At 36.1% G+C, this 13788-nt stretch overlaps 1 protein-coding gene across 1 annotated transcript in view; it reads right to left on the bottom strand.

The window, feature by feature from the left end:
* Positions 1 to 13788, bottom strand: part of LOC110596984 (zinc finger protein 85-like) — an 86001-nt gene that overhangs the window by 25428 nt on the left and 46785 nt on the right. Inside the window, exon 7 of the mRNA XM_078017211.1 lies at positions 1871 to 1943. Coding sequence (XP_077873337.1) covers positions 1871 to 1943 — 73 coding nt within the window. The remainder of the gene's footprint in view (positions 1 to 1870; positions 1944 to 13788) is intronic.

Below are 13788 nucleotides of genomic sequence, written 5' to 3'. Positions count from 1 at the left end.
TAGGAGAATAATATTCACACCATTCTTTACTCCAAAGGGTAAATCTCTAGGTTTCATGCTTATCTCCACTCAATGTTATTTTACAGAGAAAACTGGCGTCTTTTTACTATCAGCTCTAACAAACAAAACTTCTGATTTTTTTTTGAAAATTTCTTTTTCATGTATGATCTGTTTTTTCTCATCTCCTCACTTGGCCTTTCCTTCCTCTTACCATATGTGAATTCTTCAAATGTAACCTATTTCAGAAATCTGTGTTCGATTCCCTGTGATTTACACATCCTTCCACAAAGAATGCCCACTCTGGGAGGCAACTTGATTTCTCCAGTGCATAAAGGACATGAGTGCCTAGTACGATAGGGCATCCCTGGACCAAGCTGGAAGCATCACTCTGTAGACCCTTGTTTGAGGATTGTTTCTCAGATTATGATGTCAGAGAGCTTGTGTTATGTCTCATGATCTCCTGGACTATGTTGTGCCAGGCATAATGTGCACAGCTGGGAAGGTACATAGCTCAGGATTTCAGTCATCTATGAATCATTCCCATTCCCCATGATGCTTCTTAAAAGCAATGGAACCTCAGCATGGACATTACTATAGATAGTTCTTCACAACACTACCATGATATATTTACACAATTTTAATCATACTTGATGCACATCATTTAGTGACAATTGTGGTTCAGAACTGGAGCTAGCAGAATGACCAGACTGGGCTTTCTCCTGGCACTACCTGTATGAAGATTAGTTCTCATTATTACCATGATATATGTTTTAATCATATATACTTGATGCACATTATTTAGTGATATGATTGTAGTTCAAAACTGGAGATTGGTCATTCTGCAGACTGCTTTCTCCTGACACTACCTGTATGAAGATCAGTTCTCCTTATGATTGCATGAAATTGTGTCTCTTTCTTTGAAGCATACTATCAGGAAAGGGTCTAAATTTTTCCTGATACTGTTATCGAAATTTACCATCAGAAAACAATTTTCCAACAGTTTCAAGGCAATGAACAACCCATCCATGAGTTATTGACTATTACTGCAAATTCATGGCACCTGCACACTCCTGTAGGTATGACTGAAGATTCCTCAGCCACACTGAATTTAAATTCATCCAATGGCCTTGAGACACGTGATTAAAACATGTCATTTAATGAGTGATAGAAAACTTGTATTGTGTAAGATTCAAATGTTTAAAATGAATTAAAGCAGATTCTGTGTGTCACAGAAAAGTGATAGAATGCATTTTTTCATTTTAAATACACATTTTTTTGTTGTTGTTGAGACAAGGCAATTTTAAAATCCTGTTTCTTTCCTTTGTACCACAGATTGAACCCAAGGCACTTCATCATTAAACTATCTCATCAGCCACTTTTTATATTGGAGGAAAATCTTGCTAAGTTACTGAGCTTTGGCATTGCAACCCTCTGACTCCTGAGCCAATGAGATAGTAGGCATTCAGCCTCACCTAAAACAATTTTAAGTTATTTTTACATGCTAATATAGATCTATTTAAGCTTATACTATAAAAATATTTATATAATATTTGACTTACATAAAATAAATTCATAAGAATTGGCATATACCATTTATATATAGATCTCACTAAGAAAGACCTAAGGCCTAGTGACTAAATGTGAACCCTAAAATATTTGGGGGATACCAGGGATTAAACTCAGGGGCACTCAACCAGTAAGCCACATCCCTACTTCAATTTTATATTTTATTTAGAGACAGCATCTCACCAAGTTGCTCAGGGCCTTGCTGTTGCTGGATTTGAACTCACCATCTTCCTGTCTTAGCCTCACAATGCACTGGGATTATATTTTACAATTTTTAAATTTATATTATTTTTTATGGACTTACCATGGGAGATTGTCTTTTTCTAGTGATTTTTCATATTTCACAAAACGTGTATGTTTGCACTCATATGTTGAAGCTGGAAAAGTTGATCACAAAGAACAACAAAAGAGAAAAGCTTTTTATATCTGTTATAAGAGACAGTTGGCAAGAAGTGCTGAAATGCAGTTAAGAGGGAAAAGTAATTATTAGACTGTGGATATTCTAACAAGAGTTTGCAGGTTTCAAATATCAAAATGATATTTTAGAAGGTAGAAATTGCACTGATTTGATCACTATACATGTTCAATTAAAATGCTGGATCATATATGTAGATAAAAATTAAAAATTAAACAATAATTAACACTTCAAGTAGCAAAAATAAACAAAGATGGCTGTAAATACAAACCATGTCTCAATAGTAACCCTAAATGTTAATGGCTTAAGCACACCAATCAAAAGACATAGGCTAGTAGCCTGGATTAAAAAAAAATACAATATGCTGCCTCCAGGAGACTCATTTGATAGGAAAAGACAGACTGAAGGTGGAAGGTTGGGAAAAGCATTCCACTCACATGAATCGTGAAAGCAAGCAGGTCTCCATACTAATGTCAAATAAAGTAGACTTCAAGTCAAAGTTAATCAAAAGAGATAAAGAAGAACATTACATACTGCTCAAGGGAACCATACACCAACCAGACATAACGATCAAATATATATACCCCAAACAATGGTGCACCTATGTTCAAACAAACTCTTCTCAAGTTCAAGAGTCAAATTGACCACAACATGATCTTGGACGACTTTCACACACACCTCACCACTGGGCAAATCTTCCAAACAAAAGTTGAATAAAGAAAATATAGAACTCAATAACACAATTAATAACTTAGACTTAATTGACATATATAGAATATATCAACCAACATCAAGTGGATACACTGTATTCTCAGCAGCACATGGATCCTTCTCAAAAATAGAGAAGGATATTATGCCACAGGGAAACTCTTAGAAAATACAAAAAGTAGAGATACTACCATGCATTTTATCATATTATAATGGAATAAAATTGGAAATCAATAAGAATAAAAAAATCCTGCCATACCATAGATACTGAACAATATGCTACAGAATGAACAATGGGTTACAGAAGACATCAAAGAGGAGATTAAAAAAGTCATATACATGAAAATATAGACACAACATATCAAAATCTCTGGGACACTATGAAAGCAGCACTAAGAGATAAATCCATTGTATGGAGTTCATTCATTAATAGAAAGAACTTAATAGAAAGAGCCAACAAATAAATGATCTCACATTACATCTCAAAGCCCTAGAAAAAGAAAAAAAATCAGCTGAAATCAATGAAATTGAAACAAAAGAAACAATTGAAAAAATTGAAAAAACTAAAAGTTGGTTCTTTGAAAAAAATAAAATTGACAGATCTTTAGCCATGCTAACAAAGAGACAGAGAGAAATCAAATTACCAGAAGTCATAAAAAAAGGAAATATCACAGCAGACACTACAGAAATATAAAGGATAATTAGAAAGTATTTTGAAACCATATACTCTAATAGCTTTTAAAGGAATAGAAGATAGTGAAGACATCAATAAATTCCTTAAGTCATGTGATCTGCCCAGATTGAGTCAGGAAGATATAACACAACTTACACAGACCAATATCAAGTGAGGAAACAGAAGAAGCCATCAGAAGATTCCGAAGCAAGAAAAGCCAAGTACCAGATCGATATGCAGCCAAGTTTTACTAGACCTTTAAAGAAGTAATACCAATACTCTTCAACCTATTTCTGGCAATAAAAAAAGAGGGAGTACTTCCAAATTCATTCTACGAGGCCAATATCCCCCTGATCCCAAAACCAGGCAAAGACACTTCAAAGAAAGAAAACTTCAAACCAATATCTCTAATTAATATAAATGCAAAAATTCTCAATAAAATTCTGGCAAATTGAATACAAAAACATACCAAAAAGATCGTGCACCATGATCAAGTGGGATTCATCCCAAGGATGCAGGGTTAGTTCAACATACATAAATCAGTAAGTGTAATTCATCACATCAATAGAATCAAAGATAAGAACCATATGGTCATCTCAACAGATGCAGAAAAAGCATTTGGCAAAATACGGCACCCCTTCATGTTCAAAACACTAGAAAAACTAGAGAAAACAAGAACTTACCTCAATATTATAAAGGCTATCTACACTAAGCCCCAGGCCAACATCATTCTAAACGGAGAAAAACTGAAGGCATTCCCTCTAAAATCTGAACAAGACAGGGATACCCTCTCTCATCACTTCTATTCCACGTAGTTCTTGAAACACCGGTCAGATCAATTACATGAAAGAAATTAAAGGAATAAGTAGAGGAAAAGAAGAACTTAAACTAGCACTATTTGCTGATGATATGATTCTATACCTAGGAGACCCAAGAAACTCCACCAGAAAACTTTTAGAACTAGTAAATGAATTCAGCAAAGTAGCAGGATATAAAATCAATACCCATAAATCAAATGCATTTCTGTATATCAGTGACAAATCCTCTGGGAGGGAAATGAGGGAAACTACCCCATTCACAATATCCTAAAAATATATATATACTTTGGGATCAACTTAACAAAAGAGGTAAAAAGATCTACACAATGAAAACTATAGAACCCTAAAGAGTGTAATCAAGGAAGATGAAAAGGTCTATCTTGCTCATGGATAGGCAGAAATAATATTATTAAAAATGACCACACTACCAGAAGCACCACACATATTTAATTCAATTCTGATCAAAATCCCAATGACATTCCTCATAGAAATAGAAAAGGCAATCATAAAATTCATCTGGATAAATAAGAGACCCAGAATTGCTAGAACAATTCTTAGCAGGAAGAGTGAAACAGGTGGTATCGCTATACCAGACCTTAATCTATATATACCACAGAGCAATCGTATGATATTGGTACTAAAACAGGTTGGTAGACCAAAAGTACAGAATAGAAAACACAGACACTAACCGGCATCAAGTGGGTACTCTTTCTTCTCAGCAGCGCATGGACAATTCGCAAAAGTAGACCATATACTATGCCACAGAGCAACTCTTAGCAAATACAAAGGAGTAGAGATACTACCATGAATTTCATCAGATCTTAATGGAATCAAATTGGAAATCAATGACAAAATAAAGAATGAAAAATTCTGCACCTATGGAGACTGAACAATATTCTACTGAATGAACAATGGGTTACAGAAAACATTGAGGAGGAGATTAAAAAATTCTTAGAGGTCAACAACAACATACACACAATATAGCAAAATCTTTCAGACACAATGAAAGCAGTACGAACAGAAAACTTCATTGCATGGAGTTCATTTCTCCAAAGAAAAAGCCTACAAATAAATGACATCACACTACATATCAAATCCCTAGAAAAAGAACAAACAAGGAGCAAAAACAGTAGAAGGCAAGAAATGATTAGAGCTAAAATCAAAACAAAAAGTTGGTTCTTTGAAAAATAAAATTGACAGACCCTGAGCCATGTTAATGAAGAGAGAGAGAGAGAGAGAGAGAGAGAGAGAGAGAGAGAGAGAGCCAAAATTACTAGCATATGTGATGAAAAAGGCAATATCACAACAGACACTACAGCAATACAGAGGATAATTAGAAATTATTTTGAAAACATATTCTCCAATAAAATAGAAGACATTGAGGCATAGACAAATTTTTTAAGTCATATGATTACCCAGATTGAATCATGAAGACATACACAACTTAAATAGACCAATATCAAGTGAGGAGATAGAAGATGCCACCAGAAGCTTACCAACCAAGAAAAGCCCAGGACCAGATGGATACACAACGAGTTCTATAAGTTCTTTAAGGAAGAAAAAAATATGCTTCAATTTATTTCAGGAAATAGAAAATGAGGGAGTACTTCCAAACTCATTCTCTGAGGCCAATATCACCCTGATCCCCAAACCAGGCAAGCACACAAGGAAAGAAAACTTTATACCAATATCTCTAATGAACATAGGTACAAAATATCTCAACAAAATTATGGCAAATCGAATACAAAAAGATTGTGCACCATGACCAAGTGGGATTCATTCCAGGGATGCAAGGTTGTTTCAACATACAGAAATCAATAAATGTAATTCATCACATCAATAGACACAGAAAAAGCATTTGACAAAATACAGCATGCTTTCATGTTCAAAACAGTAGAAAAAATAGGGATAAAAGGAACATCTCAACATCATAAAGACTATCTACGCTAAGCCTCAGGCCAACATCATTCTAAATGGAGAAAAATTAAAGGCATTCCCTCTAAAGACTGGAATAACACAGGGATGCCCTCTCTTACAACTTCTATTCAACATAGTTCTTGAAACACTGGCCAGAGCAATTAGAGAGATGAAAGAATTTAAAGGGATACACATACAAAAAGAAAAACTTAGCACTATTTGCAGATGATACGATTCTATACCTAGAAAACCCAAAAAGATCCACCAGAAAACTTTCTAGAATAAATGAATTCAGCAAAGTAGCAGGTTATAAAATCAACATCCATAAATCAAAGGCATTTCTATATATCAGTGACAAATCCTCAGAGAAGGAAGTGAGGAAAACTACCTCATTTACAATAACCCCAAACATAAAAAAATACTTGGGAATCAAGTTAACTAAAGAGGTAAAAGATCTATACAATAAGAACTACAGAACCCTAAAGAGAGAGATCAAAGAAGACCTTAGAAGATGGAAAGATCTACCTTGTTTTTGGATAGGCAGATTTACTGTTGTCAAAATGACCATTCTTCTGAAAGCACTATACAGGTTCAATGCAATTCCAATCAAAATCCCAATGGCATTCCTCATATAAATTCAAAAAGCAATCATGAAATTCATCTGGAAAAATAAGAGACCCAGAATAGACAAAGCAATTCTAAACAGGAAGATCAAAGCAGGTGGTATTGTTATACCAGACCTTAAACCACACTACAGAGCAATAATATTAAAAACAGCATGGTATTGGCACCAAAACAGGCTGATAGACCAATGGTACAGAATAGAGGACAGAGACTAACCCACAAAATTACAACTACCTTATATTAGACAAAGGTGCCAAGAACATGCACTAGAGAAAAGATAGCCTCTTCAACAAATGGTGCTGGGAAAACTGAAAATCTATATGCAACAAAATGAAATTAAACCCTTCTCACCATGCACAAAAGTAAACTCAAATGGATCAAGGACCTGAGAATAAATCCAGAGACTCTACATCTAATAGAAGAAAAAGTAGGCCCTAATCTTCATCATGTGAGATCAGGCCCCAACTTCCTTAATAAGACCCTATAGCACAAGAATTAAAACCAATAATCAATAAATGGGATTTTATCCAACTAAAAAGTCCCTTCTCAAAAAAAAAAAAAAAAAGAAAATCTGTGAGGTGAACAGAGAGCCTACATCCACAAATTTTTACCCCTCACACATCAAAACACTAATTAAGGGTATATAAAAAACTAAAACACACACACAAAAAAAATCAAAAGATGAGCCAATGACCTGAACAGACACTTCTCAGAAGAGGATATACAACCAATTAACAAATATATGAAAAAAGTTTCATCATCTCTATCAATTAGAGAAATGCAAATTAAAACTATATAAGATATCATCTCACTCCAGTCAGAATGGCAGCTGTTTTTAAAGACAAAACAATAAGTGTTGGCCAGAATGTGGGGAAAGGCACACTAATACACTGCTGGTGGAACTGCAAATTGGTGCAGCCAATATGGAAAGCAGTGTGGAAATTTCTTGGAAAACTGGGAATGGAACCACCATTTGACCCAGCTATCCCACTCCTTGGATTATACCGAAAGGGCTTAAAAACAGCATACTACAGGGAAACAGCCACATCAATGTTTATAGCAGCACAATTCACAACAGCTAAACTGTGGAGCCAACTAGATGCCCTTCAGTGGATGAATGGATAAAAAAAATGTGGCATATATACACCATGGAATATTGCTCAGCAATAAAAGAGAATAAAATCATGGCATTTGCAGATAAATGGATGGCATTGGAGAAGATAATGCTAAGTGAATTTAGCCAATCCCAAAAAACAAATGCTGAATGTTTTCTCTGATATAAGGAGGCTGACTCATAGTGGGGTAGGGAGGGGGAGCATGGGAGAAATAGATGACTTCTGGATAGGGCAGCAGGGTGGGCAGGGAAAGGGATCAGGGGATTAGCAAGGATTATGGGATGTGATAGACATCGTTATTCAAAGTATATGTATGAAGACATGAATTGGTGTCAACCGACTTTATATACAGAGATATGAAATATTGTGCTGTATATGTATAGTAAGAATTCTAATGCATTCAGCTATTTGTTTTTTTTTAAATAAATATTTTTTAAAATTTCACAAAATGAAAAGCTGGCTCTTTGAAAAAAATAAATACATTTGATAAACCTTTATCCATGCTAATTTAGAGAATAGAAAAACTCAAATTATTAAAATCCATGATGAAAAGGGAAATATCACCATGAACATTAGAGAAATACAGAAGATAATTAGAAATTATTTTGAAAATTAGTACTCCAATAAAACAGAAAATATTGAAGACATCAACAAGTGTCTAGAATCATATAAAATTAACCAAACTGAGTCAGGATTATATTCACAAGTTACACAGATCATTTTCAAGCAATGAAATAGAAGACACCATCAAAAGCCTACCAACCAAAGAAAGCCCGGGATTCAATGGATAGAAGACCTTCAAAGAAGAACTAGCAACAACACTCCTCAAATTATTCCATGAAATAGAAAAAGAGGGAGCACTTCCAAACTCATTCTATGAGGACAAAATCATCCTGATTCTAAAATCAGACAAAGATATATTAAAGAAAGAAACCTTCAGAGCAATATCTCTAATGAACATAAAGCCCTAGGAAAAAAATTCTGAATAAAATTCTGGCAAGTTGAATACAAAAACATATTTAAAAAATGTGCATCATGATCAAGTGGGATTCATCCCAGGGATGCAAGGTTGGTTCAACATACAGAAATCAATAAAGGTAATTTGCTGCGCCCCTCCCCTGACTCAGGCAATGGCAAGGCCCTACTGAGGTGGATGGTGCAAGGCGTCCATCCTCTGGAGGAGTGCAGTATGTTTCTGGGAATGGGATGGTTTGTTTTTGTATTCTTTTAATAAGTGTAGTTGCGATTTCTCATATGACCATTAAGTATGAAGGAAAAAAAATGACTTTCCCAATTAATGCAACTACTTCTAAAGCATAGATCTGTTTGCTCTAAATGCAATGATTCAGCTGTGGAGTGTAAATTGTTAATGTCTAATGAAAAACTCCCTGTGTTCCTGTCAAGGAAGTTTTTGAGAAATTAAATTAAAATCTAGAGAAGAAAAATTAATGTTAAGAAGACATATTAATGCTTAGTACTGGGCAACTTGTTCTTGTTCCTGTGCACAATGGTTTGTGCTCTTACTTTTGTTTGATTAAAAGTAATAACAAGTCAACCACTTACTGTAACCATGGCACCGGTTCCAGTCAGTAAGTCAAGAAAGAATAGTCAAGGTATAGGCCAATAGTTTGGGACATTTCTAACTATTATTAAAAGTTTACTAAGCAGAAACAGCTCAAAACAAAACTCTAACTGAAAGTACAAATGCTTGCTTATGCATAAGCCAAGATACATTCTTCTATTCTAATTGTAGCTACGTAATATTTTGTTTCTTTGAATAATGATTCATGTTTTGTAACCACAAAGTACTGTGAGCCTGCCAAAATGAAAAGTATATATGATCAACTTCACAAGTAAAGATTGGGATCAACACCTTCACTTTGGTGTCTGTGTTGTTTCTCCACCCCCTCTTTCACTGACTCCTCACCATCTATTCAGACCCCCTGTTGGAGCTGGTCTCCGACAGTAATTCATCATATCAATAGACTTAAAGAATCATATGATCATGTTAACAGATGCAGACAAAGCATTTAAGAAAATACAGCACCCTGTTGAGGGCCGCAACCAAATCAAGATAGCACCTGGCAGTTTTCCAGGAGGAGTGGTTTGTGAGGCAAGACCACCGAGCCATTAAGATGATGGAGATTCCTTATTGGCTGATTGCTGTATCTAGATGATGCTAATTGAGTCAAGCTGTGTGTAATCAGTTAGGAATATATACCTCTGCTGTCTTGCTCAGTTCCTGCTGAGTTTCCCCACAATAAAGCAGTTCCCGCTTCAACCTTCAAGTTGCTTGTCACCTCCCATTTTGCCCAGCCGGACTGCAGCATATGATGGCCCATACGGGGAGCTCCAGGTCGCTTGGGAGTAAGTGACATGGTAAACTGCTCACCCCTGAGGAGAGGATGGGTGACCATTTCAAGAAACAGTGTGTTCTTGTTTTGTTTTGTTTCATTTTTAAGCTGCCTGTCCCTAGAAATAAATAGAATGAGAGAAAAGGTGTTTGCCCCTGAGAAAGGCATGCGTGTGACCTCGCCCCCAGGGGATGCGGTGATATCATCCGCTGCTCAGGGTGGGGCTGGCAATGTAGAAGAACAGATAGGGCAGGAAGACGGATGGACATTTCAAGAAAATAGAAAAATGATACAATTTATTTTTGTTCTGTTCTTGTTTCGTTGTGTTTCTTTTGTGTGTGTGTGTGTGTGTGTGTGTGTGTGTGTGTGTTATCTTAGTGGGTTGCATTATCTTTGTTATGGAAACATAGGATCAGAAGTTAGTAAAAACCAAACTGCCAGGTGCTATCTTGACTTGGTTGCAGCCCTCAACAGCACCCTTTCATGTTAAAAACACTAGAAAAACTAGGGATAACATGAACATATCTCAACATCGTAAAGGCTATCTAAGCTAAGCCCCAGGCCAACATCATTCTAAATGGAGAAAAATTAAAGGCACTCCCCTCTAAAAACTGGAACACAGGGATGCCCTCTTTTACCACTTCTATTCAACATAGTTCTTGAAACATAGGACAGAGCAATTAGATGAAAGAAATTAAAAGAATTCAAATAGGAAAAGAAGAACTCAAATTATCAACTATTTGCTGATGATATGATTCTATACCTAGAAGATCCCCAAAAAATTCCACCAGAAAACTACTAGAATTCAGCAAAGTAGCAGGATATAAAATCAACATCCATAAATCACAGGGAATCTGTACATCAGTGACAAATCCTCTGAAAGGGAAACTAGGAAAACTACCCCATTTAAAATAGCCTCAAAAAATTTGGGAATCAATGTAATTAAAGAGGTGACAGACCTCTACAATGAAAACTACAGAATGCTAAAGACAGAAATCAAAGAAGATCTTAGAAGATGGAAAGATCTACCTTGTCCTTGGATAAGCAGAATTAGTATTGCCACAATGACCATACTACCAAAAGCACTATACGGATTTAATGCACTTCCAATCAAAATCCCAATGACATTCCTCATGGAAATAGAAAAAGGAATCATGAAATTAATTCTGAAAAAATAAAGAGACCCAGTATAGCCAAAGCAATCCTTAGGAAGAAGAGTAAAGCAGGTGGCATCGCTATACCAGACCTTAAACTATACTGCAGAGCAATAGTAACAAAAACAGCATAGTAGTGGCACCAAAATAAACATGTAGACCAATGGTACAGAATAGAGAAGACAAAATAACTCACATAAATATGGTTATGTCATACTAGACAAAGATACCAAAAACATATTGGAGAAAAAGACTCTTCAACAAATGGTGCTGGGAAAACTGGATATCTATATGCAGCAAAATGAGTCCCTATCTCTCACCATGCAAAAACTCAACTCAAAGTTGAGATTGAAATTGAGGACCTAAGAATTAAACCAGAGACCCTGTACCTAAGAAAAAGTAGGTCCAAATCTTCATCATGTTGGATTAGGCCCCGACATCCTTAATAAGACTCCTATAGTGTAAGAATTAAAACCAAGAGTAAATAAGTGCAAGATCAAACTGAACAGCTTCTCAGAAAAAGAAACAATCAATGAGTTGAAGAGAGAGCCAACATCCTGGGAGCAAACTCTTACCACACACACGTCAGATACAGCACTCATCTCTAGGGTATATGAAGAACTCAATCTTAACCCCCCCCCCAAAAAAAAATCAATAAATGGATCAAGGAAATGAACAAGCAGTTCTAAGAATATGACATACAATTGAGCAACAAATATATACATAAAAGTTCAACATAGCAATTAGAGATTTGGAAATCCAAACTAAGATTTCACCTCACTCCGGTCAGAATGGCAGCTATTATGAAGACAGACAACAACAAGTGTTGGAGAGGATGTGGGAGAAAAGGTACACTCATACATTGCTGGTGAGACAGCAAATTGGTGCAGCCAATGTGTGAAAGAGTGTGGAGATTCCTTGGAAAATTAGGAATGGAACCACCATTAACTCAGCTATCCCTCTCCTCAGACTATACCCAAAGGACTTAAAAACAGCATACTACAGGGACACAGCCACATCAATGTTTATAGCAGCTCAATTCACAATAGCTAAACTAGATGCCCTTCAGTGGATGAATTGGTAGTGAAACTGTGGTGTATACACACCATGGAATATTAGTCAGCCATTAAAATGGAATAAAATCATAGCATTTGCCAGTACATGGATGGAGTTGGAAAATATTATGCTAAGTAAGCAAATTCCCCCAAAGGATGAATGCTTTCTCTTATATATGGAGGCTGATTCATAATAGGGAGGGGGGAGCATGGGAGGAATGGAGGGACTTTAGGTAGGGCAAATGGGAGGGAGCATGGGGGTAAAGAAACTGGTAGAATGAGATGGACAGCATTACCCCAAGTACATGTATGAAGACACAAATGGTGTGACTTAATTTTGTGTATAATCACAGAAATGAAAATTTATGCTCTATATGTATATTATAAATTGAAAGGCATTCTGCTGTCATGTATCATAAATATGAAAAATCAATAAATTACAGAAGACAGTTTTGTATTGCTTTTGAAAGAAAACATCACAAATATTATCACTTAAAAATAATAGTTAATGCATTATTTTACAACTTGAATGTTTTAAGTATCCTAAAAATGAAACAATGTCAGTGTTAACAGAGTCACCCTCCTTCAAGAGTATGTAAAAAAAAAATCCGAGTTTCTAGTGATTGCTGGAATCTCCTTTATTTTGATGTAGTTTTCAAAAGTGAGATGATTTTTTTGAGAAGCCCATCTCATATAAAACACAAAGGTCCAACGATGGCTACCCTTAACCTTCACACAGCCTAGTCCCTCTGGAATAGGAACTGGAAAGTCTCCAGTGAGCTTGTTCTTACTCAAAATATTTGCCAGAAACTCAGAAAATGCAGCTGTAAGCTTATGGGGAAAAATCATGGGACCCTCATCTGAAAACTCAGAAGAGCAGAGACAGATCCCCAACACAGTGAGATGGGGAGACATCTGCATGGGACAGTGTCACCAAATACTTAATAGAGAATTTAGAGCTCTCAAAATCTGAAAGTGCTCCTAGGAGGGAGGAACACCCAGAAGTTGAGCGAGAATGGAGCCATGGTTAGAGAGTAGGTGGGACCATGATCTCGACTAGACCTGATCACTTTCCCAGTTGCTGTAACCTTGTGTCAAACCACTTAGTGTTGTCCTCATCCACAATGCAGGTCCCTGGTTGCCTCATCACAGGGCATGTGGGCCACAGTACTCATGTATACACTCTGGGGTTTGGATTCATTCTTCTGATTTTGTCACTTTCTCTTTTCCAAGATTCTCCCCTGAATAGTTCTAGGACTTCAGCTCTGTGGAATCTACTTTGGTCATTTTAAGTCAGGGGACCTCAATGTTTAAAGGAAGGTCTAGTAAGGGAGATGTTGTCCATGAACAATTTTAGTGAAGTACTTAGAGTGCAGAATATTCAAAGTA

Source organism: Ictidomys tridecemlineatus, chromosome 7, assembly GCF_052094955.1.
Source record: "Ictidomys tridecemlineatus isolate mIctTri1 chromosome 7, mIctTri1.hap1, whole genome shotgun sequence".
Classification (NCBI taxonomy): Eukaryota; Metazoa; Chordata; class Mammalia; order Rodentia; family Sciuridae; genus Ictidomys; species Ictidomys tridecemlineatus.
The sequence above is the reverse complement of the archived record's forward strand: the minus strand, read 5'-3'. Positions and strand labels throughout refer to the sequence as shown.